This window comes from Lissotriton helveticus, chromosome 7 (genome assembly GCF_964261635.1).
Source record: "Lissotriton helveticus chromosome 7, aLisHel1.1, whole genome shotgun sequence".
NCBI lineage: Eukaryota > Metazoa > Chordata > Amphibia > Caudata > Salamandridae > Lissotriton > Lissotriton helveticus.
This window is the reverse complement of record NC_136068.1, coordinates 1,931,699,347-1,931,723,386: the sequence shown is the minus strand read 5'-3', so window position 1 is coordinate 1,931,723,386 and position 24,040 is coordinate 1,931,699,347. Positions and strand designations below refer to the sequence as shown.

Below are 24,040 nucleotides of genomic sequence, written 5' to 3'. Positions count from 1 at the left end.
TGGCCTCCGTTACTCAGAGTATTACCGTCTCCAGTGCAGAAAGTTCGAAATCTTGGGGTTATCTTCGATGAGAAATTGAACTTCACTGATCATGCCAATCAAGCGGCCTCCACAGCATTTTTTAAACTCAAACTCCTACGAAAAATAATTCCATTTCTCTCGGAAAATGGAGGGAAAACGGTGGTGAGCGCACTGGTACTGTCCGCCTTGGATTACTGCAACGGTTTATTTCTGAACGCTCAAGCTCGGGTGGTTGCCACGCTCCAATGCTGCAGCGAGACTGCTATCCGGGACCCCCAAGTATAAACCGATTAAACAGGTAATCAGGAGTTATCACTGGCTGACGGTTAAAAACAGGATTAAATTTAAAACATTGTGCCTCACCTTTAAAGCCATCCATCAGCGAGGGACGGAGTTTCTTAAACAGAAGCTCTTGCTCTATCGCCCCAATCAACAATTAAGGTCAATAAATACATTTCATCTTATCGTACCAAGAACTAGGACAGTCACTTGGGGAGACAGATGCTTCACCAATGCTGCAGCCAGACTCTGGAACATGCTTCCACTGGTGATAAGATCCGCCACTACATTGTTACAATTTAGAAAATTGGTGAAGACATGGCTGTTTGACCAATAAGTTCCACTTCCCCTTTATTATTTCTCATGATTAAAACTGTAAGTTGAGCATATTGAGGCACCTGTGAGTTTTAGCGCCAAGACGCCTAAGGGCATATGATGCGCTTTATAAATTTTAAAAATAAATAAATAAATACATTGTGATATTTTGCTGCCCTGTCTATAAGCTGGTTAAATACTATTGTGTCATCTGTAGGCGACGGTTTTGTAGGGTATGGGGAAGTGTCTGGGATGGGCTGCGTTTCCTCAGGATCATTTTGGTCATCCTATGTATCATCTTGTGGATCAGGATCCCCTGGTTCATCATAAGTTTACTGAGGATCTTCCCCCATGTCCTCTCCCTCTTTGTAATTAGAGTGTGTGGGAGAATAAGGTACAAAAGGCATATTAGGTAGAAAAGGAGGAGGAGTAAAAGGCCTTGAGGGAGATGTCCCAAAGTCTTTTTTCTTTGGAGGAACAGGAGGAGTGACTTGTGGTAAAGGCCTCTTCTTTCGGTGGTAAACTACCACGTGTCCTGTTTCTGGGTCAATACATAATTTTGGCTGCTCCTCAGTTACCGGCTCTGGATGGAACAGTTCTTCCTCTACAGTCCGTGGTTTTGGCGTCGAAGGTTTTGGGTTATGGACCTTATTGGAGTCTGTGGCTCGAGGGCCTTTGGTGTTGGAGCTCCTTTGGACTCGACAGCAGATTTTGGTTTGGTAACCTTTTTCGGTTCGACGCCTTTTTCGTTTTCGACGTTCTTCTTTGGATCGGCGCCCTCTTTAGGGCAGTCGACGGATTTTGGAAAGATTGGTTTTCTTGGTTCGAGAAGTTTTTTGTCCGAAGCAAGTTGTTTTATCAGATCGATTGCCTTTTTTGTTTGATCGGCGTCCTTTTTTGGTTTGTCTATTTCTTTAGGATGGACAACCTTTTTGGGCTGGATGTCCTTTTTTCGGTTCCGAGGGTTTCGGTTCAGAGTGTTCTTTAGGCTTTACGACACTCTTCAGTGCCGAGGTTTTCGGTGCCGAGTGTTTTTTGGGCTCAACAACAGTTTTTGGTGTCGAGGTTTTAGGTGCCGAGGTCTTCTTGGGCTCGACAACCTTCTTTGTGTGTACGCCCTTCGGATCGACGACCTTTGTTCTTTTGTTGGACCAGCTTTTTTGGTTCTGCACCTTTCGGGTCGACCAGCTTTTTCAGTTCGACGACCTTTGGTTGGAGAACTGTTTTTGGCTCGATGTCTTTCTTCGGGCCTGGGCTACCGGAAGGCGTGTGTTTGGGCTTCGGAGCTGAGCTGAGAGGTGGGGTCTCCGAAGGAATATCTCGATCTTGGCTAAGGCCTTTCGGCGATGCTTCGACCGGAGCCTTCTTTTTTGGGCTGAGTGGAGTGGGGGGCTGAGTACTCACAGTTTGCCCCGGCGTGATCTGGTCATCGGAGTCCGATTGGTCCTCAACGATGACAATCTCTAGATCGGAGTCGGCGGCTTTGGGGAGATCTTGTTCGTCCTCGAAGATATTCTCCGGTTCCAGTGCCGACTTCTGCATCTCTTGCCTGGCAGCCCGTTGATTCCTGATGGTTTTCTTGGATCGGAATTGGGCACACGCTGGGCAATTTTCTTCTTTGTGTTCAGGTGACAAACACTTGTTGCATACTGTATGCTTGTCAGTATGCAGGAATTTGGAGTGGCATTATGGGCACCTTTTAAATGGACTCCTTTCTATCGACGAAAGTCGCACGTGGCGTCGATAAGGCCCAACGTCCCGCGCCGACGACCGGATCAAGAGGAAAAGTTTAACGGAGTCGAGGGGTACCGAGCGAGAACAATACCGTCGAGTTCGAAGGCCTTTTGGCCTTAGAAAGTAGTTAGTTTCAGTTCCGAAGTTGGAGTATAGGAAATAACATCCAAACCCAATGGCGGAAAAAAAAAAAACAATCTTAGGATGGAGTGGATGCCCATGCACACTGTAGTCCAAGGGAGGAGTCACCTATCTCGTGATACTTCGAAGACTCTTCCAAGACAACAAGGTGCAATCATCCAGACCCAACACTAGGCGGCGATCTATGCTAAGATATGAATTCAGCAGCCCACATGCCTCGAACGTCTACTTACCTGTAACTAAGTTCCACTTGGTTCCTAAAATAAAAGTAATGAAATATTTTTTTAATAAACATTGGCCAGAAGTTAGTCATTGAGTATGTGTTTCTTAAGGGAGGCGGAGATGCCCCAGTCACTTTCAAATACCTGGGAGTCCAAGTGTATAGAACCCAACAGGATATACTAGATGGAAACGTACAGAGAACGATCACCTCCCTGCGATCCCAAATCCCTTTTTGGAAAACGCTCCCCATATCAGTGGCCAGGCGTTTAGCCATTGCAAAAATGGTCATGCTACCTCGTGTGCTATACCTTTTCACCAATTTACAGATACTAATCCCATCTACTACTTTCAAAATACTGAATACCCTATTGATCGACTAATATAGGGTGCTGGTAAGTGCCGAGTTAGCCAGGCAAAATTGCAACTGCCGTCCGATGCTAGTGACATGGGAGCTCCAGGCTTTAGGGCCTACGGCATGGTGAGCCAATTACAGTGGCGCTCTTACTGGCTAGTGGGCCGCAACTTACAGGAGATAGCATACACTCCTGGTATGGTCACAAAATGTCTTGATTGCAACCACACCACTATTGAAAGTGGTGCTGACTTACTAAAAGCAAGTGTTATCAAAAAGGAGGGAAAAGTATTTGGGCTTTTAACTAGGTCCAGCGTACCTGCCCTAAACGCAATGAAACAAAGAAAGAGTATGCAGTTCCTAGGTGAAATATTAATCACCGAAACCTACTAGGACAAGTACGTCCAGTGGAGTAAGTAAAACAGGGGTCTTAAAAAGAGAGGCGGGGAATTCCTCCTTTTGGAACTAGGGCTCTCACACACCCAGCAAGCTAGGTGTCATGCTTCATCATTTGAGCCTGCTCCTCATTGAGCCAGCGCTGCAATGCCCAATGGGCCCCCTTAAAGGGGCTCTTTATCGGAGATCTTTTGTTCCTTGCCGTAAGGGTGCAGTGGGGGTGAGGGGGCCTAGTCAGATGTAGATGTAAGTGCAGTGTATTAAAATAGGTTAAGGATTCCGCTGCAAGACTTTATTCTGTTGGGTACCTTACCTAAATAAAAATAGAAAAGGAGGGCAGTGTGTTCTATAAACTAGGTGAAAGAAACCTTACTCTACTCCTTGATGGTCATTGCAACGCCGGCCCAACAATGACACCTAGCTTGCTGGGTGTGTGAGAGCCCTAGTTCCAAAAGGAGGAATTCCCCTCCTCGTCTCTTTTTAAGACCCCTGTTTTTACTGCGTACTCTTTCTTTGTTTCATTACTGAAAGCAAGCCCTGACATACACTGCACCCACCGTACCATATGCACCCAACATTCCGCACCTGGGACTCCTCACTTCTGCCAGGATACTGACACATCGACAACTCTCCAGGTGGGAGCGGGCTGGGGTGGCAACTGTCTGAGCACTATTCGGAGATGGCACTCTACTCACTCATGCCAATTTTGTGCACGAGGAGGGGCTCCCTAATACGTTATTTTTACTGCATGCTAGTCTAATACGATATATCAAGCGGGGCTGGGCTCATGACGGGGTCGAACCATCAAAACACAAACTGGTGCACTTGATAAACACTGGTAGGCACCGGACACGGTGGATGTACCGAGGTAGAATGGCACACATACCCTCACCCCTAACTACTATAAGGGTTAAGTGAGACATGGGCATGGTTCTGACTGACAAAGAATGGGTCTCCCCTCTCAATTATCCGAGGGTGGTCTCCCGCATCTACCGGCTCAATTTTATTCAATATATGATAACTCAAAGAGTGTACCTCACACCACATCGACTACACACAATGTTTACGGCGGTAGCAGTGAACTGGCCGAGAAGTACTTAACAAGGCGCTGACATCTTGCACATGATATGGTAATGTCCTGCCCTCTCCACCGACTGAACACAGATGGCGATCACACTGCGGGAGGTGGTTGGGGGACAATCATGGACTACGGCAGAGGGCTGCCTGCTGGGCCTCTATCCGCAGCCTAAGGGTTACAAAATGCAGGTGAAAGTGGCTGATCTGGCATTCATACTGGCGAAACGCTTTAAAACTAGGCGCTGGAAGTCAGCGCTTCCGCCCGCATTACAGGCCTGTAGGGAGGCGATGGAGCACTTGGGACTCATTGAAAGCGGGGCACTATGCAGACAAGATTGCCACGGAATGCGAAAGGTGCCCATTGCCATGTTCTGGGATCTGCTACTGGAGTCTTTCAAAATGCTAGACGCAGACTCATTCCCCCTGCACATAGATGACCCACAGGGAGACACGCCTGGGCGTTAATATCTCAAATGACATCACTGATGACATTATTGATTACATCATCTAGCAAAGTAAACTACAATATAATGATTAATATACAATTATTATTATTTTTTAAATGAGAAAAGGAGACAGGTGAGACACGTACACCAGAGAGCTCACCGTAACCTTATCAACTACTACACTCACTTATCACCCAGGAGGGAGAGTTCTCAGTGGATAGTCCTGTTTCTTCTAAACCACTGCTCTAAATGCTAGTGTCCAAAGTAAGACATATAACCATACAGGCAAGTCTATCAGAAACCGCAACACTATTAATGAACCTTGAAAAAGATTTCAATGCATACGTCAGTTTTACAGAAACCACTACAACACAAACCCAATAGAGAGGTGATAAAGAGCGGTGATAACGGACAGAGCACTGTGTCACAAACCCAATAGAGAGGTGATAACGGACAGAGCACTGTGTCACAAACCCAATAGAGAGGTGATAACGGACAGAGCACTGTATCACAAACCCAATAGAGAGGTGATAACGGACAGAGCACTGTCACAAACCCAATAGAGAGGTGATAACGGACGGAGCACTGTGCCACAAACCCAATAGAGAGGTGATAACGAACAGAGCACTGTGCCACAAACCCAATAGAGAGGTGATAACGGACGGAGCACTGTGCCACAAACCCAATAGAGATGTGATAACGGACAGAGCACTGTGTCACAAACCCAATAGAGAGGTGATAACGGACAGAGCACTGTGTCACAAACCCAATAGAGAGGTGATAACGGACCGGGCACTGTGTCACAAACCCAATAGAGAGGTGATAACGGACGGAGCACTGTGTCACAAACCCAATAGAGAGGTGATAACGGACGGAGCACTGTGTCACAAACCCAATAGAGAGGTGATAACGGACGGAGCACTGTGCCACAAACCCAATAGAGAGGTGATAACAGACAGAGCACTGTGTCACAAACCCAATAGAGAGGTGATAACGGACGGAGCACTGTGCCACAAACCCAATAGAGAGGTGATAACTGACAGAGCCCTGTGTCACAAACCCAATAGAGAGGTGATAACGGACAGAGCACTGTGTCCCAATCCAATAGAGAGGTGATAACGGACAGAGCACTGTATCACAAACCCAATAGAGAGGTGATAACGGACAGAGCCCTGTGTCACAAACCCAATAGAGAGGTGATAACGGACAGAGCACTGTGTCACAAACCCAATAGAGAGGTGATAACGGACGGAGCACTGTATCACAAACCCAATAGAGAGGTGATAACGGACAGAGCCCTGTGTCACAAACCCAATAGAGAGGTGATAACGGACAGAGCCCTGTGTCACAAACCCAATAGAGAGGTGATAACGGACGGAGCACTGTGTCACAAACCCAATAGAGAGGTGATAACGGACAGAGCCCTGTGTCACAAACCCAATAGAGAGGTGATAATGGACGGAGCACTGTGTCACAAACCACTAGTAAAATGATTCTTCAACCTGCAGAAAGGTGTCAAAAGAGCGGTCAGTCTTTTGTACTACACTGAACCATCACCCTAAAGAAATGTCTTCGTGGAGAGATGAATGCATTGCAATCAACTAATTCAGTCATTTATCACAAAGAAGAGAGGTAGAAGGAAACAGGTGAGTATGTCATAAAACAGAACTATACGAAGCCAGCAGTGTGGAGTGAAGTCCCAACGAACATCTTAGACGGTGGCAAAGACATGTGCAGTCTTAACTGTGTGTCTACCATTGGACCCTATTGAATCCCATTCGGAACGGAAATTCAACCGGATTTAAGGAGCTTCACGTATTGAATATAGCCCTGAAGAAGTCGCCGCGCACGACTGTAAGCGCGACGGAACACGTGTTGGCTAAGGCTGTTGTGTATAAACTGAAGCGCGTGTTCCAGCAAAGATTCAAGTTTTTGTCACACTGTTATTGATATAATTGATACACTGTTAGCGTGAGCAGGGGGCTGATGTTCTGTTTTACCAGTGGCTATCCACTCGTTGGGACGGAGGGTGGCTCTCCCTACCCTCATGTACCGCGATCCTCACTCAGTACTAGAGTATACTTACCTGAGTATTGCCCAGGAGCGCCAATACCCCATAGAACCACCTACCAAGCAGTTTCATTTGCTTTAAAATGGGTTTATACTTCAGATGATGTATGTTACAAATACTAAAACCCATTAGTACTACAGAAAGAATAATAATTTAACTTAAGTCGTAGCTCAATATATATTTATCAGTGTCAGAAACGTTTACGAAACACTTACACTCACTGGATGATGTCATGAGTGATGTCATTTGGGATGTCATCAATGATGCCATAAGTGACATCACTGACCATGTCATGAGTGATGTAATATCATAAACAGTGCTTTGCCTGGGGCATAAGTAATAGTTACCTCAGCTAACTAGAACTGCTTACTTAATTTCTATGGTTGTATGCGTGTAAAATCTGAACCCAACTACAACATCCCTGCAACGTTTTTATTGACTGTATATACATACACACACACATACATACACACACACACAAAGCATAAACACATATATATATATCTACAATAATATGTAAATACATATTTCATAATTTAATAATTTTACTAAGATATTTTAAAAGGTTCACCTGACCTGCCTGCACCAAGTTTATCAATTCCTTTACCTTTTTGGGTGTTCAGAGGAGTCATCAAAGGCTGAAGTACATTTCCTATGAACAGCAATGACACAGCAGGCACACCTGCAAAAGCAAATAAATATATAAAAGTTTTCACACTCTGGTCTCGATTATCTTATCAACATTTTGTATTCAAATGGTATGATGAAAAGAAAAGGTTACTGTAAGCATCTGTTTATGGCAAGTAGTGGTGTAGATTCACATGCTGTGTACGCTACTGTCATCTAGAGTTGGACTGGAATGTTTAGAAGTTGTTTTTCTTTGAAAAGTCTTTTAAGTGACTCGGTGTAGTGACTCCTCCACTTGCTGGTAAAGCTCATGGTCATTGGTTCCATTGTTAAATTGTTTTCCCGTTTGGCATGTGAGGATACAATGTGAAGCGATACGATGTATATAGATGTATATGTCCATGCGAAAGAGGAAAAAGAGATAGTAAAGTGTACTGCAATGGGCAGAGGCATCCGGGACGGAGGGTGGGAGCCTGTGAATCTACAGCACTACATGCCACGAACAGATACTTACAGGGTAAGTAACATTTTGCGTTCGAGGCATGTGTGGCTGTAGATACACATGCTGTACAAAGACTGTAAAACAGTTCTTCCAAAGAGGGATGGATAGCCTGTGGGTGTTGCAGCAGATTTGAAGAGTCCACGGAGTACAGCCTGAACAACATCAGCTTGTTGACAGGCTAGTACATCCATGTGGATGAAGTAGCTGCATTGCATATGTCAGCAATTGAGATGTGCCCCAGGAAGGCCATAAAGGCTCCTTTCTTCAGAGTGCGGTGGGCTTTAGGAGTGGTTAGAGTTCTCTTCGCTTTAGCATAGCATGTCTGAACGCATCTAAATAACCATCTAGCAATGCCTGATTGAGATGGGGCATTTTCTTTTTCAGGTTAGGAGAAAGCAACAAAAAATTTTTTATTTCTAAAAGGTGTGGTTCTGTCAACGTAGCACATGAGAGCCCATTCCACAAATGAATCAAGGGGTGGGGAAAAAAAAGGAAGCTCAATGGACTGATTAAGGTGGAATTGAGAAACTACTTCAGGGAAGAACTTGGGGTTGGAGTGTAGGACAACACTGTCCCTATGTATTTTAAAGAAAGGTTTTTCAAGAGTTAATGGCTGAAACTCACGGATACGCCCAAGTGAAGTGATAGCAACCACAAATGTCACCTTCCAAAAGAGGAACTGAAGGGCGAAGGAATGGAGGAGTTAAAAAGGAGAGCCCATGAGTTGTAGGAATACACTGACTGGGGATGGATTCTATAGCCCCTTTGAGGAGATGCATTTTGACCTCCTCCCAGAGAAGCCCTTGGTGTTCTATGCAGAGTCTCTGCTTGCGAGGTGGAATTGTGGGAGAAGTGGGAGTGAGCTCCAGACAATAACCATGTTGGATAATATCCAACATCTACTGGTCTGAGGTGACGGTTTGCCATGTGGAAAAGAAGCCTTGAAGATATCCCCGACTGGGGTTGTGTGGGGGGATAGGGGGAGGGGTGAGAGGCAAGTTAGTGTTTGGTGGTAGGTCAGCTCCTTTTGAGGAGCCACCTTTACCTCTGCCTCTATAGTAAAGGAGCAGCCGGAAGCAGGACTCGGAAGTGCACTCATCGCCTTAGCTATTTCCATATCTTTCTTGATCTTTTCTAACGTTTGGTCCACCTGTGGACCAAAGAGATGCTGTCCGTCAAAAGGCATGTTCCACAGGTTCTGTGAACCTCCGCCTTCAAACCAGAGATACGGAGCCATGCATGTTTGCATAAAAGGACGCTGGAGTTGACCACCCCCTCCAGCTGCAATATCTGCGGCATTTAGGGCACAGTGGATAGAAGTGTTAGATACAGGCGTGGCTCCTCCATTATGGAGGGGGAGCGTCTTCCCCCTACTGAAAGCCAGCAGAGAAAGGACAAAAATAAAGTTATTTAATTATTATTTTTCGTCCTGCAGGCTGCGAGCAGAGGAAGGGGCGTGGCCATCCATGCTGACGCTGCAGCACCAGGGGCATGGGGGGAATGGTGGGCACTGCCAAGTGTGCATGACGTTTTGGCTGGCCCTATGGGGCTGGTCAAACAGTCATGCACACTTGACCTTTCTCCTACCCGAGCTGGGTTGTGCAGCCGGGCGGAGAACCAACAAAGGCTCTCAGTCCTAACCTGGGAGCTCAGACCAATCCCAGCGCTGCTTTCATGCTGGGAATACCCAGCATGAGAGCAACGCTGGGTTTGAGAGCTGGGAGCCTGCGCAGTGTGCAGCAGTTCCGAGACGGGACGCGGGAGCAAGGCGGAAGCTGTCGGAGTAGGTAAATGCTGTTTTCTTTATTCATAATTATGTTTTTCTTGCTTGTGTTCCCCTCCCCCTGCCCTATCACTTCCCAATACGAGTGGCCGCTACTGGTTAGATATATGCTTGCTCTCAGAGACTACTTCATGTCTTCTTTTTCAGTCCTCCTTTGGGAGGTGCTGGAGGAGCTCCTCCATCTTACCCCAGTTGGTATACTGTGCAAGAAGTCGGATAGATTTAGCAATGAGATTTTGGTTGGCGGAATGCGCGTCTACCCTCTTTCTTGCTGCATTTATGCGCTTACTCTCTTTATCTGCCGGTGGGATATCTCTGCTAGCCTGGGAGTTGGCTCGCTTATGAGCAGTTGTAACCACCAGAGAGTCCGGCGGGATTGGGGCACAGACGTAAATGAGGTCAGTAGGGGAGGCTTTATTTTTTTTATCCACCCTATGTATTAGGACCCTAGCTCGGACACAGTCCTTGAATATGTCAGTTGTGTGGCGTAGCATCCCCTTAAGCAAGGGGAGGTACAGAGTAGTGCTGTGAGTGGAGGAGAAGGTTTCAAAAAGGAAGTCCGCTTCTAGGGGTTTCTGTACGAAGATCCACCTAAAGAAATAAGACTGCCCTACCTAGGAGATCTTGGTAGGACATGGAATCGTCCAGGAGGTAGGGATGGGCAGGGTAAAGGTCAGGGTCTGTGCCTCCCGGTGCGTCTACATCAAAGCAGTCCCATGGGTCACCCTGCAAGGGGCGGGGTGAAATGTGTAGTCCCCTCTACCAGGCCCAAGCATGTCAGAGTGTGGAGACCTCTGAGGTGTGATGTCAAGGGGGTCCTCTGGAGGAGGAGGTTGGGAAGATGAACCCTCGCGGCGGGATGCCTGGCTTTCACCTTGTGGATACCCTGCCGTGGTTTCTCACAGGGGAATACCAGGACGGGTTCCCTAAGCAAGCGCGGAGATGCCCCAGGGTAAGTCCTGCGCTATATAAGTTTCATACATTTACACATTTACATTTACATGAAGGCTGAGGAAGAGTGTGAGGGGATGGTTGTGCAAGGAGTAAGGGGCTGGTTGCCTAGGTAGGGGATACCGTACTTATGGGCTGCTGGACTGGCAGAAGATTCTCAATCACCAGTTCAGAGTTGGAGATTTCTTCAGAAGAGACAGCCTCTTGATCTGCAGCTAAAGGTTGCCACTCCTGCGAAACATCTCGAGCTAACGTGCCCAACGGCGAAGAGTCTTGTTGGAATAGAAGAAGGGGCAGGCATAGCAGGGGGCTTCATTGTGCTCAGGTGACAGGTACAAATTGCAGACTTGATGGAGGTCAGTTTGAGGATATTTCATGTGACAAAGTGGAAAGCACCATAATGGCGTATGTTTCATCTCCGTTGAGGCTCGGTGGAAAGACCCAACTGAGAGACAAAAGTAGGCCCTGAAGGGCGAGGCCCACGGGGGTCCGCGATCGACCCGGAATCCGCTTATGCGAAGTACACAAATGCCAATCCGAGACAGAGAGAAAGGGATACGCAATCAAAATACAATACCGCAGAAGGGAAGGGAGCCTTGAAAAAAAGCACCACAACGGTGTCGACCCAGAGAACAGGAGCACATGGCTAAACCTGATGGCGGAAAGAAAGCAACCTAACAATGGAAGCGATGACCATGCGCATTACCAGCAAGAGGACGAGTTGCTATACCACATGACTGAAAAGGCTTCTTCAAAGAAAAAAAACTTGCACACATTTGGGCTCAACACTAAATGGCAGGAATATGCACAGCATGTGTATCTACAGTCACACATGCCTCGAACATTCATTTTTACTCCAGTAAATGAATTTTCAAACATGTACACCGGCACAGGAACACATTCACAGAGACAGTAAATAAATCAATTTAATAAATACACTTAAATGGAGGCAGAGACTAGAGCGGCTCCGTCACACAGACACTCATTTGGCTAAGAAGCAGACTGGTACAGGGGATGCATATTTTTAAAGCATGACAGGGACAAGCAGTCTAAAAACACTTCCTCTTAGCAGAGTCAAATGCACCAGGTTTGAAACACCCATAGTAACCCACCCCATCCTTCTTATCCGCAAGTAGTGACATCACTGCATTACCCAGGGCCACCTGTACAGAAAGTGACATCACTGGCTTAGTGTCAAAATCACATTTAGAAGAAGAAGCCACTGCAATACAATCACATCTCTTCATCCGCACCACCACAACACACGTACCATATCACTGCCACAGCCTCTCTTCACCTACACCATAAAAATACATCCGCAGCATCACCTCACCCACATTGTTACAACATATTCATGTCATTCTTGTACCTATACCACTGCAATACAACCACATCCTTAACTCAGACCTCCCACAACACTTCCACACCCTCACTTCACACTCACCACTACAACACATCCACAGCTCGACACTTCACCTGTGCCACAATACGACATCCACAGCATCAAATCACCAGCATTCTACAACTCACTGTCACATCAACCGCACTGTTATTCACAGTCTCACTTCACCCTTTTTAGGTCGAAACCTTGCGTAAGACTGCACACATGCGCAGTCTCACTGGCGAGATTTAGTGATATCAGGGGAGATTAACTAGCGGGCTTTAAGCCCCGCCCCTCTTTCCCATTGGCTGGCGTCACCATTCATGCTAAACGGTGGCCAGCCATTGGGAAAGAGGTCGTGGTGACGTATTCTTTTCTCTTTTTCAGAAGGCCCACTTGGACGGGCTCGTCTGATTTACGTTGGTCGCAAAAGCTTTGTAATCTTTATGGGGCCATGTGTTTCAAACACATGGCCCCATAAAGATAACAAAACTTTTGCGACCAACGTAAATGAAAGCGGTTCGTGATCGTGCTTGTTAAACCATTTAGTCTCAGCTCGTCTTCCACTTCCCCCAGCAGCAGGAAGCGCGCTGCCCGCACACCATTGGGGTGTGTTATTCTTTTAATTCCAGGAGCAGTGTTGAAGACGGGCACAACCTCACCCAATGGTCCCTGAACTGTAGCAACTAGAAGCCGCACTGTTGCGCCAGGATGTGACAGCATTTTTCTTGCTCACTGCACACAGCCAACTGGAAGAAGCAAGCGCTTGGATACCTGGGCCTTTAAGCGAGATATAAATAGCACATACATATCTCCCACTCGTCGTGTCTCGTCTTCCTCCCTCACCCCAGAGTGGCCGGGAATCCCTTGAGGGTTTCATGTTCCTGTTCACCGGCCGTTGCCTGGCATCAAACATCCATGTCACAGGAGGAAGGCGTAGCTCGAGAGCCCGCCTGAAGGAAGGTTCGAGTGGCCCTGCTGGGTTATTTTTCGGGGGACCTGGGGGTGCCGCTTGCTGGATTAACTCATGATGAAGAAAGGGTGAAGCCGAAGTTCAAGAAAAAGGGAGCGGGCGCCTTCGGTTCGGTTGTGACCTGGCGAAATACTTGGAGACCTCCGGTTAGGATGGTGAGTCCCAAATTTCTTCTTGATAACCAGGATTGCTCCTTAGCAGGGGGCCCTGTGTCGGATGCGCGAAGTCAGGACACTTATATAGTGCACTATGCAACCTGATAGATTTCTAGAGACGACCAAAATTCTAATTTCGGCTTCCCCGCTTTACCACTGTGTGAGATCCAGGGCAAATTATCTTTCACAGTGGAAACTCATGTTGACCAGTTACAAATGGTTTCCACTGGGTCCTGTTGTTAATATGTTTTCTTATGTGAGAAATACATAGCCCTTGGATATAGAGGTGCGCTTTGGACCAAGTCTCAGTTCAGGGAGGGCGTGCCCCCATCTATGACCCTTTCCCGCACCTCAGCATTTAAACAGATACGGCAACTAGCTGCGTGCCGCGCTTTAAAAACACATACCCTATAGGCGCCTAGAGGAGGCGACTACAGGGTAGGGCATTGAATATGCTACTTACCAGTATGCATCTGTTCTTGGCATGTAGGGCTGCTGACATTCATATCTATAGCATAGATCGCCGCCTAGTGTTGGGTCCGGATGATTGCAAATTGTTGTCCTGGAAGAGTCTTCGAAGTATCACGATATAGGTGGCTCCTCCCCTGGACTACATTGCGCATGGGCATCGACTCCATCCCCAGATTGTTTTTAGCCATTGTGGCGAAGATGGAGTGTAACAGTGTGAGCGATGGCCATGCTAAGAGTAAGTTTGAATTCTGCAGCCGCTACAGGCGCCGGGGAGGAGGGCGGGCGATATAAATGTCAGCAGCCCTACATGCCAAGAACAGATGCATACTGGTAAGTAGCATATTCAGTTCGAGGCATGTGGGCTGCTGAATTCATATCTATAGCATAGAATATATAGCAGTCCCTCCATTAACGGCGGCCGCCTGTGCCAGCTGCAGACTTTTGAAAAAGTGTCTTAAGAACAGCCTGCCCTACAGCTGCTTGGAGTGCACATCTACACAGTAGTGTTTAGTAAATGTGTGTGGTGTAGACCATGTGGCTGCTCTACAAATGTCTTCCAAAGGGATATTACCAAGGAAAGCCATGGAGGCCCCCAACTTGCGGGTGGAGTGGGCTCTGGGGGGGGACCGTTAAAGTGCGCTTAGCCTTGTGATAGCAAATTTGAATACACTTAACGATCCACCTGGCTATACCTGCTTTGGAAATGGGGTTGCCTTTGTGCTGGGCCGAAAAGGCAACAAAGAGTTGTTGTGTTTTCCTAAAATCCTTGGTCCCATCGATGTAGTACATCAAAGCTCGTTTGACGTCAAGAGTGTGGAGCATTCTTTCGGCTACTGTCTCCGGGTTTTGAAAGAACGCGGGCAGTTCAATGGTCGGATTGACATGGAACTGTGAAACCACCTTAGGAAGAAATTTAGGGTTAGTGCGCAGCACCACCCTGTTCGAGTGAATTTGTATGAATGGCTCTTGTACAGTGAGCGCCTGGAGCTCACTAACATGTCGCAGAGACGTAATGGCTATTAGAAAAGCCACTTTCCATGTTAAAAACTGAACCTCGCATGAATGCAGAGGCTCAAAAGGTGGGCCCATCAGCCTTGTGAGGACCACATTAAGGTTCCATACAGGAGCTGGCGGGGTCCTGGGAGGGATGACCCGTTTCAGTCCTTCTAGGAAGGCTTTAATGGCAGGCGCTCTGAAAACGGAGAGATGCTGCCGGTTTTGGAGATAAGCTGCTATGGCGGATAAGTGTATCCGAATGGAAGCATATGCCAGCTTGCATTTGTAAAGATGTAACAAATAACAGATGATGTTGTGAGTGGATGCATCTAGCGGGTTGATGTTGCGTTCTGTACAGTAAATGACAAACCGCTTCCACTTTGCTGCATAGCAAGCTCTGGTGGTGGGCTTTCTTGCCTCCCGTATGATATCCATGCAGTTGGGAGGCAAGTCAAGGTAGCCAAATTCTAAGACTTCAGGAGCCAGATCGCCAGGTTGAGATGTTGCGGGTCTGGGTGCTGAATGTCGCCATGGCTCTGCGTCAAAAGTCTGGGCGTGAGGTGCAGCCTTTGATGCGGCACCACGGAGAGTTCTAGAAACGTGGTGTACCATGGTTGGCGTGCCCACGTTGGAGCAACCAGGATGAGTGTCATCGAGTGTTGCTTTAGCTTTCGTGCCACCAGCGGTATGAGAGGTGCAGGGGGAAAAGCGTACGCAAATCTGCCTGACCAGTTCATCCATATCGCATTGCCCTGCGACTGTGGGTGAGGGAACCTGGCGGCAAAGTGTTGGCATTTTGCGTTTTCCCTTGTGGCAAACAGGTCTATCTCTGGATGACCCCACTGCTGGAAGTACGGTGGAGTACTGATGGATGTATCTCCCACTCGTGCATTTGGTGGCTGTACCTGCTGAGCAGATCCGCCATCTGATTGTCCTTGCCCGGGAGGTGTTCCGCCATGAGGAAGATGTTCCTTTGAATGGCCCACTTCCACAAGCTCTGAGCCAGATGAGAGAACTGTGGAGAGTGTGTACCTCCCTGCTTTTGAACGTAGTACATGGCTGTCATGTTGTCCGTCCGGATCAACACGACTTTGTTGCACAGATGTACTTTGAATGCCTTCATCGCCATGAAGATTGCATCAGTTGTAGGTAGTTGATGTGCATCTTCTTTTGCTGCGTTGTCCATAGTCCCTGCACCGTGTAGTGGAGTACATGAGCTCCCCAACCCTGGAGAGATGCGTCCGTCGTCAGGATAATTTGTGGCACAGGCTCCTGGAACGGTCGGCCCTTGCAAAGGTTGTGTGGATTCCACCAATGCAGAGAGTTGTATGCCCGACCGGTCACCAACACTAGGTTTTTTAACTGTCCGTGAGCCTGATTCCACTGACGTGCCAGCACTCTTGAAGCGGACGCATATGTAGCCTCGCGTGCGGGACTATGAAGATGCAGGAGGCCATCATGCCTATCAACTGCATGAACACTCTTGCTGGAAGCGAGTGTTGCGGTCTGAACTTCCGGATGAGCGACTGAATGCTGTCGATCCTCACAGAATTCGGCTGAGCCGTGGCTGCCAGAGTATCTATCGTCGCGCCCAGATACTGCCGCACGTGGGCTGGCTGAAGGTGCGATTTGGGATAATTTAGTGAGAATCCCAGACTGTGAAGAAGGTGAATGGTGTGGGAAATGTTGGCGGCGCACAGCTGGGCCGACTTTGCTTGGACAAGCCAGTCGTCCAGATAAGGGTAAACGTGAACGTTCTGCCTTCTGAGGTGCGCAGCCACTGTCGCCAGGCATTTTGTGAACACCCTGGGCGCCGTGGTCACTCCGAAAGGTAGGACCTTTAACTGATAATGCCGACCCTGAATGGTGAATCTGAGGTATTTTCGGTGTGATGGATGTAGTGAAATGTGAAAATATGCATCCTTGAGATTCAAGGTTGCGAGGAAGTCTCCCTGGTTGAGCAACGGAAGAACTTGCTGCAGCGTCAGCATGTGAAAGTGTTCTGAGAGAATATACTGGTTTAGGGGTCTGAGGTCCAGTATGGGTCTGAGGGACCCATCCTTCTTCGGGATTAAGAAGTACAGGGAATACACTCCTGTGCATTCTTCCTCCACTAAAAAAGTACTGCCCCTTAACTGCTGGGACTGGAGAGCTCCCATGGACTTTGCAGTCTCGGTATCCTTTTTTATTTTTTCCAGTGTGGTATCCACCTCAGGACCAAATAACCTATCAGGGTTTACCGGCTGATTGAGGATGGTGGTTTGTATCTCTGGCTTGAAACCGGAGATTCTGAGCCATGCCTGACGTCTCAACATCACACTGGTGTTAATGGCCCTGGCCGCGGTGTCCGCCACGTCCAGTGCACATTTAATAGAAGCGTTGGAGATGAGCTTCCCTTCTTGAATGAGCATCTCCCCCGCCTCTTTATACTGATCTGGTAGATGTTGTAACAGGGTCTCTAGTGTGTCATAGTGCGCCCTGTCATATCTGGCCAAGAGTGCCTGAGTGTTTGAGATACGCCAGATATTGGCTGCTTGAGCCGCCACCCTCTTCCCTGATGCCTCCAGCACTTTAGATTCCTTGTCAGGGGGAGGAGCATCACCAGTGGTTTGCGAATTCGCCCTCTTCCGGGCATTAGAAACGACCAGAGAGTCCAATGGCAACTAGCCCTTGATGTAGGTAGGGTCGCCAGGTGCCGGCTTATATTTTTTTTCAATTCTAGGGTTGATCACCCTGGCACGTGTGGGTTCTTTAAAGATGTCTGCAGCATGTTTCAGAACCCCTTTCAACATTGGGAGAGTTTTGACAGTCTTTTCTGCCGTGGAAAAGGTATCAAAAAGTAAGTCCACGTCAATAGGGTCAGCGTGCAGCTGGACGTCGTGGTTTTTAGCCGCCCTATCAATTAGAGCATTAAATGCCGCAGAATCCTCAGTAGGAGAGGTTTTGACATTGTACACCTGAGTGTCCGGGGCAGTTTGCGGATCCCCTGGGTCCCCTGCATCTGCCCAAGAGTCCTGGTGATCCTCAGGATCAGTGTTGGCAGGAAAGTTATACTCCTCGTCATCACCTTCCCCAGCCTCGACATCTGAATAAGTGGGTGAGGGTGTAGCAACTCTTGGAGTCCGTGGAGCAAGTGGCTCAACCAGAACCGGGGAATCCGTAGAAGGCTTCTTGCGCTTCAAAGGAATCGTGTAGGACTCCAAAGGCTGTGACGCCGTGATCTTTCTCTTGTAGAGGGTAAGTTTACCGGTGTCGGCGTCGATAAAGTGTTCCGACTGCACCTCCATCAAGGGTTGTCGATGCTTCAAGCTCCCAAGCTGCTGAGAAGGCTTCGACCCTGCAGACCCTTGCACGGGCGCGTTGGCGACCGACCTTGGTGCGAAGGCCTTCGGTGCCACCTTCGGCGGCAACGTAAACAGGAGTGGCGTCGAAGACTTTGGCGTTTTGGCAGCCTGCTTCGGGGTGGAAGCATCCTTCGGATCGACCGCGGAAGCCTTGTTCTTGATGCGTTGCAGTGAGTCCGACACCTGCTTCGTAAAGGAAGCGGACGGTTTCGTCGACCCGACAGACTTCCTCGGTCCACCAGCGTGTGAAGACTCGAGCGTCGATGTCTTGGTCTTCTCCGGCCGAGGTACAGGAGCAGCTTTCTTAGGTGCGCCGTGTCCTCCTTCCGCGTCGACGGCCTTCGGCGCCGACAACTTCGGGTCGGCGGCCTTGATTCCCGGGTTTGGGGCCCCAGTCTTCGGCTCGACGCCCTTGTTCGATTTTGGATCGACGCCCTTGACCGACTTTGGCTCGACGCCTTTGGTCGACTTCACCGGGTCGACAGCCTTCTTCGGCTTCGGCTGCCCCGACATATCGGAAGACGAGGAGGCGGCCAGCGGGACAGACGTCTTCTGTTTCGACGGCGTCTCCATCACTTTCGTTTTCGTCGACACCGAAGGTTTCCCTTTCGGTTTCGTTTTGACCAACGGCGGCTCCGCAGAAGTGTCCGTAGCCCGGCCCATAGGCGAGGCCGTGGATCTGGGTGTAAGGTCTTGGGTAAGGCCGTGTGGCGATCCCACGACCTGAGCCTTAGTGATTGTTCGAACGGAGCATAGCTCTTCGCCTGAGCTATCTTCCATGGCCCCATAGGCCTCATTGTCGTCTCCTACCTCGTCGACGACTTCTTCTGCATCGAGCGCTTCGACGTCCGGGTCGTAGTCGATCTCCTCCGCTGGAGGTGAAATCTGCATATGAACTTCTTGTTCGTCTGCTTCTTCTCTCTCGAAGATGTCCACCGGTGACGGGGCCGACTGCTGGGCCTCCAGGCGCGCCACGCGCCGAAGTCGAATCGTCTTCTTCGATCGAAACCGGGAACAAGCCATACAGTTGGCCTCATTGTGGTCTGGCGACAGGCACTTGTTGCACACCGGGTGGACGTCGATGTGGGGATACTTCGATCCACACACGGGACATTTATTGAACGGGCTCCGTTCCATGATGTGTCGTCGAAAGTCTTGTTGCGTTGACTGGGCCTCGAGCACCGAAGAGCCACTCCTCGGGATGTCCGACTCGGGAACTGAGCCGGAGCAGAGCTGGGCACCGAGCGCAAAACAATACCGACGGTATAGGACAAGGCCTTCAGGCCTTAAGAAAAGTCTATATCGATTCCGAACTGGAGATAACGAATATACATCCGAACCCAATGGCGGAAAAAAACAATCTGGGGATGGAGTCGATGCCCATGCGCACTGTAGTCCAGGGGAGGAGCCACCTATCTCGTGATACTTCGAAGACTCTTCCAGGACAACAATTTGCAATCATCCGGACCCAACACTAGGCGGCGATCTATGCTATAGATATGAATTCAGCAGCCCACATGCCTCGAACAGTATGAGCTTTTAGGGTGATCCTCCCACAGCCCAGCCCCCAAAATTTAAAGTAACGGAGGGAACGTGTGTAAAGATTGAATTGGCTACGTGGGTCTTTCTATGCAGAAGTGCAAATGGAAGTCGCCCACTGTGCACACTAGTGTTATTTGACAAAAGTGTTTTCACGTGACATAGTGAGCACAGCCCATTGTGGAAATGAAGTTGTGTAACAGCAGGCGCTCCTTCGGCTGACGTCACCAATGCCCATGCCGCTATTGGAAGTGCATTCTATAGGCCATCTGATGAACAGGTCACCTGACACGCAGCGAAACCGTGCAAGTCCCAGGATGGGTAAATACCCAATCTCACCTTTATACAGGGCTTTAAGTGGGATGAAATAGTGTGCCTCCCCACTTGTATTTTGCTGCTTCGGTCATTGCATCCAGATATATGATACAACTAGTAACATCATACCTACAACAAGTCAGAACTATTGCCTTTGTCAATGGTTGTTAGTTGCACAAGATAAACAAGCATTGAAAATGCAACAGGTCTCGCCTTTGGTTAAGTTTAAGCCATTTGCTTTGCTAATGATATTGTATAGCAAAGCGAATGGCTTCAACTTAATAAAAGGCGAGACCTATTGCATTTTTAATGCTTGTTATTATAAGACACCCACACCATCAATTGAATCGCACTGCTACAACACATGCGAACCCTCAGTTCAACCACATGACGTCAGCAGATCCTCTTCCTCACATTACCTCTGATGCCAAACCCTCAAGATGACAATGAGCATAGAGCTTAGGCAGCCTGCTCTGGACCTTCTCTCCGCCATCACCGCTTACTATCATCCACAGTCAAACCAAACCCCAATGCTCAACATTACCTCTACTCCTGCCACTCACCCCCACCTCTTCAACACCCAGAAGAACACACGTTTGAAGGGCTAGTAGCAACTACCAGGAGCAAAACTGCTGAGTGCAATGCAACAGTTTTTTTAACTGTATTTTATTGATTTTATGCTAAATGAAAATTAAAGTGTGAGTTGATAGTGTCATACACATTACCACAGCAATTATCGATCAGAGGCAACTACAGACGAGCATTATACAGTATTCCCAGGTGGAAACATCTACCAGCCCAGCCTTAATCAAAGCGCTTCATGTATGTAACCAAGGCTACAAGGCAGTCATTATACAAGGAAGCCTCATTACACACCATCAGAAAATGCACCAGCGTATGATCCCTCTACACCATCAGCCCTCCGTCTCAGATCAACTTTCAGAGCTCGAATCACTGTTATCCTGGAACAAACCCACAAATTGATCCCACAACGCTGTGACATCTGCTGCCCCTTCATTAGTGTGGCACACTCTCATGTGGTCTTCTTCTGCCACTCACCATTCCAAGAGTTCTTGCAACCAATGGTCCAACACGGGAACCCTTGTACTCAGCCACCCAATGGCCACCGTCTCTTTGCCAATGATAGGGTGTGAGAAAGTGGCTCTATATATACTGGACTAGAATGCAGTACAGTGTGTATAGAGCCCACCAACCCCAGAGGTATAACAGAGGTTAAAGTCAGAACTGACCTTACTCTCCAAAGTGGTAGCTTGGTCGAGCAGTAACGCAGTACCTGAGCACAGTGTAAAGCATTTGTTGTACACACTCAGTCAGCAAAAGGTTTCACACACTCAAGAACTGAACCCCAGGCCAATTGTTTTTATATCCTCAGATATAGTTGTTTTATTTTTAGAACCAACAGTTATAAAAATATGCTTTTCAAGTTAGGAGTACTCTCATGTAAATACTTTGCAAAGGAGCAATAAAGTTTGTGCACACAATAATTACAGGATAGATAGGGAGCAGCACAGTTCTGAAACACACTAGCATTGAGCTCAAAGGGTTTTTCACAGATAAGTACAGTTGATTACTTTATGGATTACTTTGGTAGTTCCAGGACCAGATCTTAGATCCAGTCCTGGGGTCTAAGCTGAAACCAGATTAGCAAAACCGTTTTAGTTACTGTGATGAATTTTCATTAATATAAAGTTGTTTTAAAAGTTCACACTTAGAAACTTTTCAATGTAAATCTGACAATGTTATTCAATGGGAAGAAATTCAGGTTGCAGGTAAAGTACGAGCGCGTTACTTTTGTAACCCAGCACTGGTCTCCTAGGACCAGCACTGGGGGCTTAACTCAAAACAGGTAGGTAATTGCATTTCAGTATTTCGTACGATTTTTAAAGAATATTTGCAGTTTTCAGAAGTAGACACTTAGAAGAAATTTCATAGAAAAGCAGACAATGGGTTCCAATGGAGAAAATACAGATGACTAGTAAACACGCTAGGAGCCCGGGGTCGGGCTTCACCTCGCCTCCTCCACCAGAGGGGTGGAGTTGGCAAAGGTTGGCACACCCCCCTTCCTGGTGTAGTTGTTCCCGCCAGTCTTCCCGCCAGAGTGGGGGTTAGAACTGGTGGGGGCCAGTTGCTGGGTACAGCAAATGGTCTGGAGAAGCTCTCGGAGGCGGCATGCCTTTGAAGCTTCCCCCTGCCCATCCTGGGGGAGGAGACCTAGCACCTCGTCCAGGATGTGCATTGTTGCAGGCCCAGGAGAGCGGGTGGGTGGTCTCCACCCAGGGGTCCAGCAACATGTCTGCTGTGTGGCAGCCTCTGCAGCCACTCAGCCCAGACGTGGATTGTAGGTTCTGGTTTTGGAGGGCATCTATAAGATGCCCGCTGGTGCATTGCACATTAAATCCCACACTGGCATCAGTGCGGGTTTAATGTGCTGAGAAGTTTGGTACCAAACATGTCAGTCTTCAGTGTAGCCATTATGGTGCTGTAGAGTTTGTGATGACAACCTCCCAGACCAAGAACCAAAAGAATTTTGAGAAGGGTCTAAGGAGATATATTTAAAGACCTATCATCCCATCTCCAACAACAGTCACTTATATACCAAAGGGGATGAAAAGGTCTAGACCGTGTGGTAACACAAGGAAACTACAAAAGAAGTGGATACTAGAGTGGCAGTTGGCCGAGATATTCCCATCAAACCACCCTAACTTGGCGGAGTTTCATCATATGGGATATTTGTAGGAGCACCCGACTCTACCGCCCAAACCATCAGCTGATGGTGCGGGAGTGGATGAAGATCTTACACTCGTGCCAAACTTTCACTCATAGAGTGGTGATGAAAGTGTATGTGCAGTGCTGTGGTGAGAAAATGTTAAAATTAGCGACTCAGACAAGAACACATTTAATAAAGAGAGTCCAAGTGTTAAAGTGAGGTCCACTTCCTTGCAAAGCTTGGTGAGTATTTACAGACATAAGAAGTGTGTTCTGTGAATGAGTAAGTAGACTCTACTGCTGGACGGGATATCTCTTGATCCCGTTTTTGGTGTGGTATACACATGTTTTGCTATGAATTTGTGGTATATATTAGTAATGCACATAATCTTGTTTATATTTTCAGGATTGTGAAAAGAAAATACTTTCTACATATGCACATTGGGGCTCCAAGTTCATGGTAGCTGATTGCATTTTATTTATGTTTTCACTTCACTTTGTTATTAATCACTTTTTGTGGCAGTAGCTTTAATTCTTTGGTCCTGACGAAAGCCTGACGACATGTCTATTGGGCTGAAACATGTTGACCACCTGCACAGCGCCATAGTGTAGTCATTAGCTCCAACTACCTGGCGTGTTTTTAACTTTAACACTCGGACTCTCTTTATTAAATGTGTTCTTGTCTGAGTCGCTAATTTTAACATTTTCTCACCACAGCACTGCACATACACTTTCATCACCACTCTATGAGTGAAAGTTTGGCACGAGTGTAAGATCTTCATCCACTCCCGCACCATCAGCTGATGGTTTGGGCGGTAGAGTCGGGTGCTCCTACAAATATCCCATATGATGAAACTCCGCCAAGTTAGGGTGGTTTGATGGGAATATCTCGGCCAACTGCCACTCTAGTATCCACTTCTTTTGTAGTTTCCTTGTGTTACCACACGGTCTAGACCTTTTCATCCCCTTTGGTATATAAGACAACCTCCCAGAACCATATACTCTTAATGGCATCACTGCACTTACAGTGCCCAGGAATGGCCCTGGGTACTGTAGGGGCACAGGGCTCATGCACCTGTACCCACACCTCTGGCATAGGGCACCCAGCTAGAGGGGTGACTGAAGTATGCCAGGGCAGTGGGTTTTGTGGGCATGGCACACAGATGTGTGCCATGTCGAATCTTCTTTTCGTTCTGTACGTAGGCACTCAGCCTGCAAAGGC

At 47.9% G+C, this 24,040-nt stretch overlaps 1 protein-coding gene across 10 annotated transcripts in view; it reads right to left on the bottom strand.

Moving 5' to 3' along the window:
• Positions 1 to 24,040, bottom strand: part of LOC144770929 (uncharacterized) — a 584,254-nt gene that overhangs the window by 79,030 nt on the left and 481,184 nt on the right. For all 10 annotated transcript variants that reach the window (XM_078655752.1, XM_078655753.1, XM_078655757.1 and 7 more), the window contains one exon: positions 7,662 to 7,736. In XM_078655752.1, the coding sequence (XP_078511878.1) occupies positions 7,662 to 7,736 (75 nt within the window). The remainder of the gene's footprint in view (positions 1 to 7,661; positions 7,737 to 24,040) is intronic.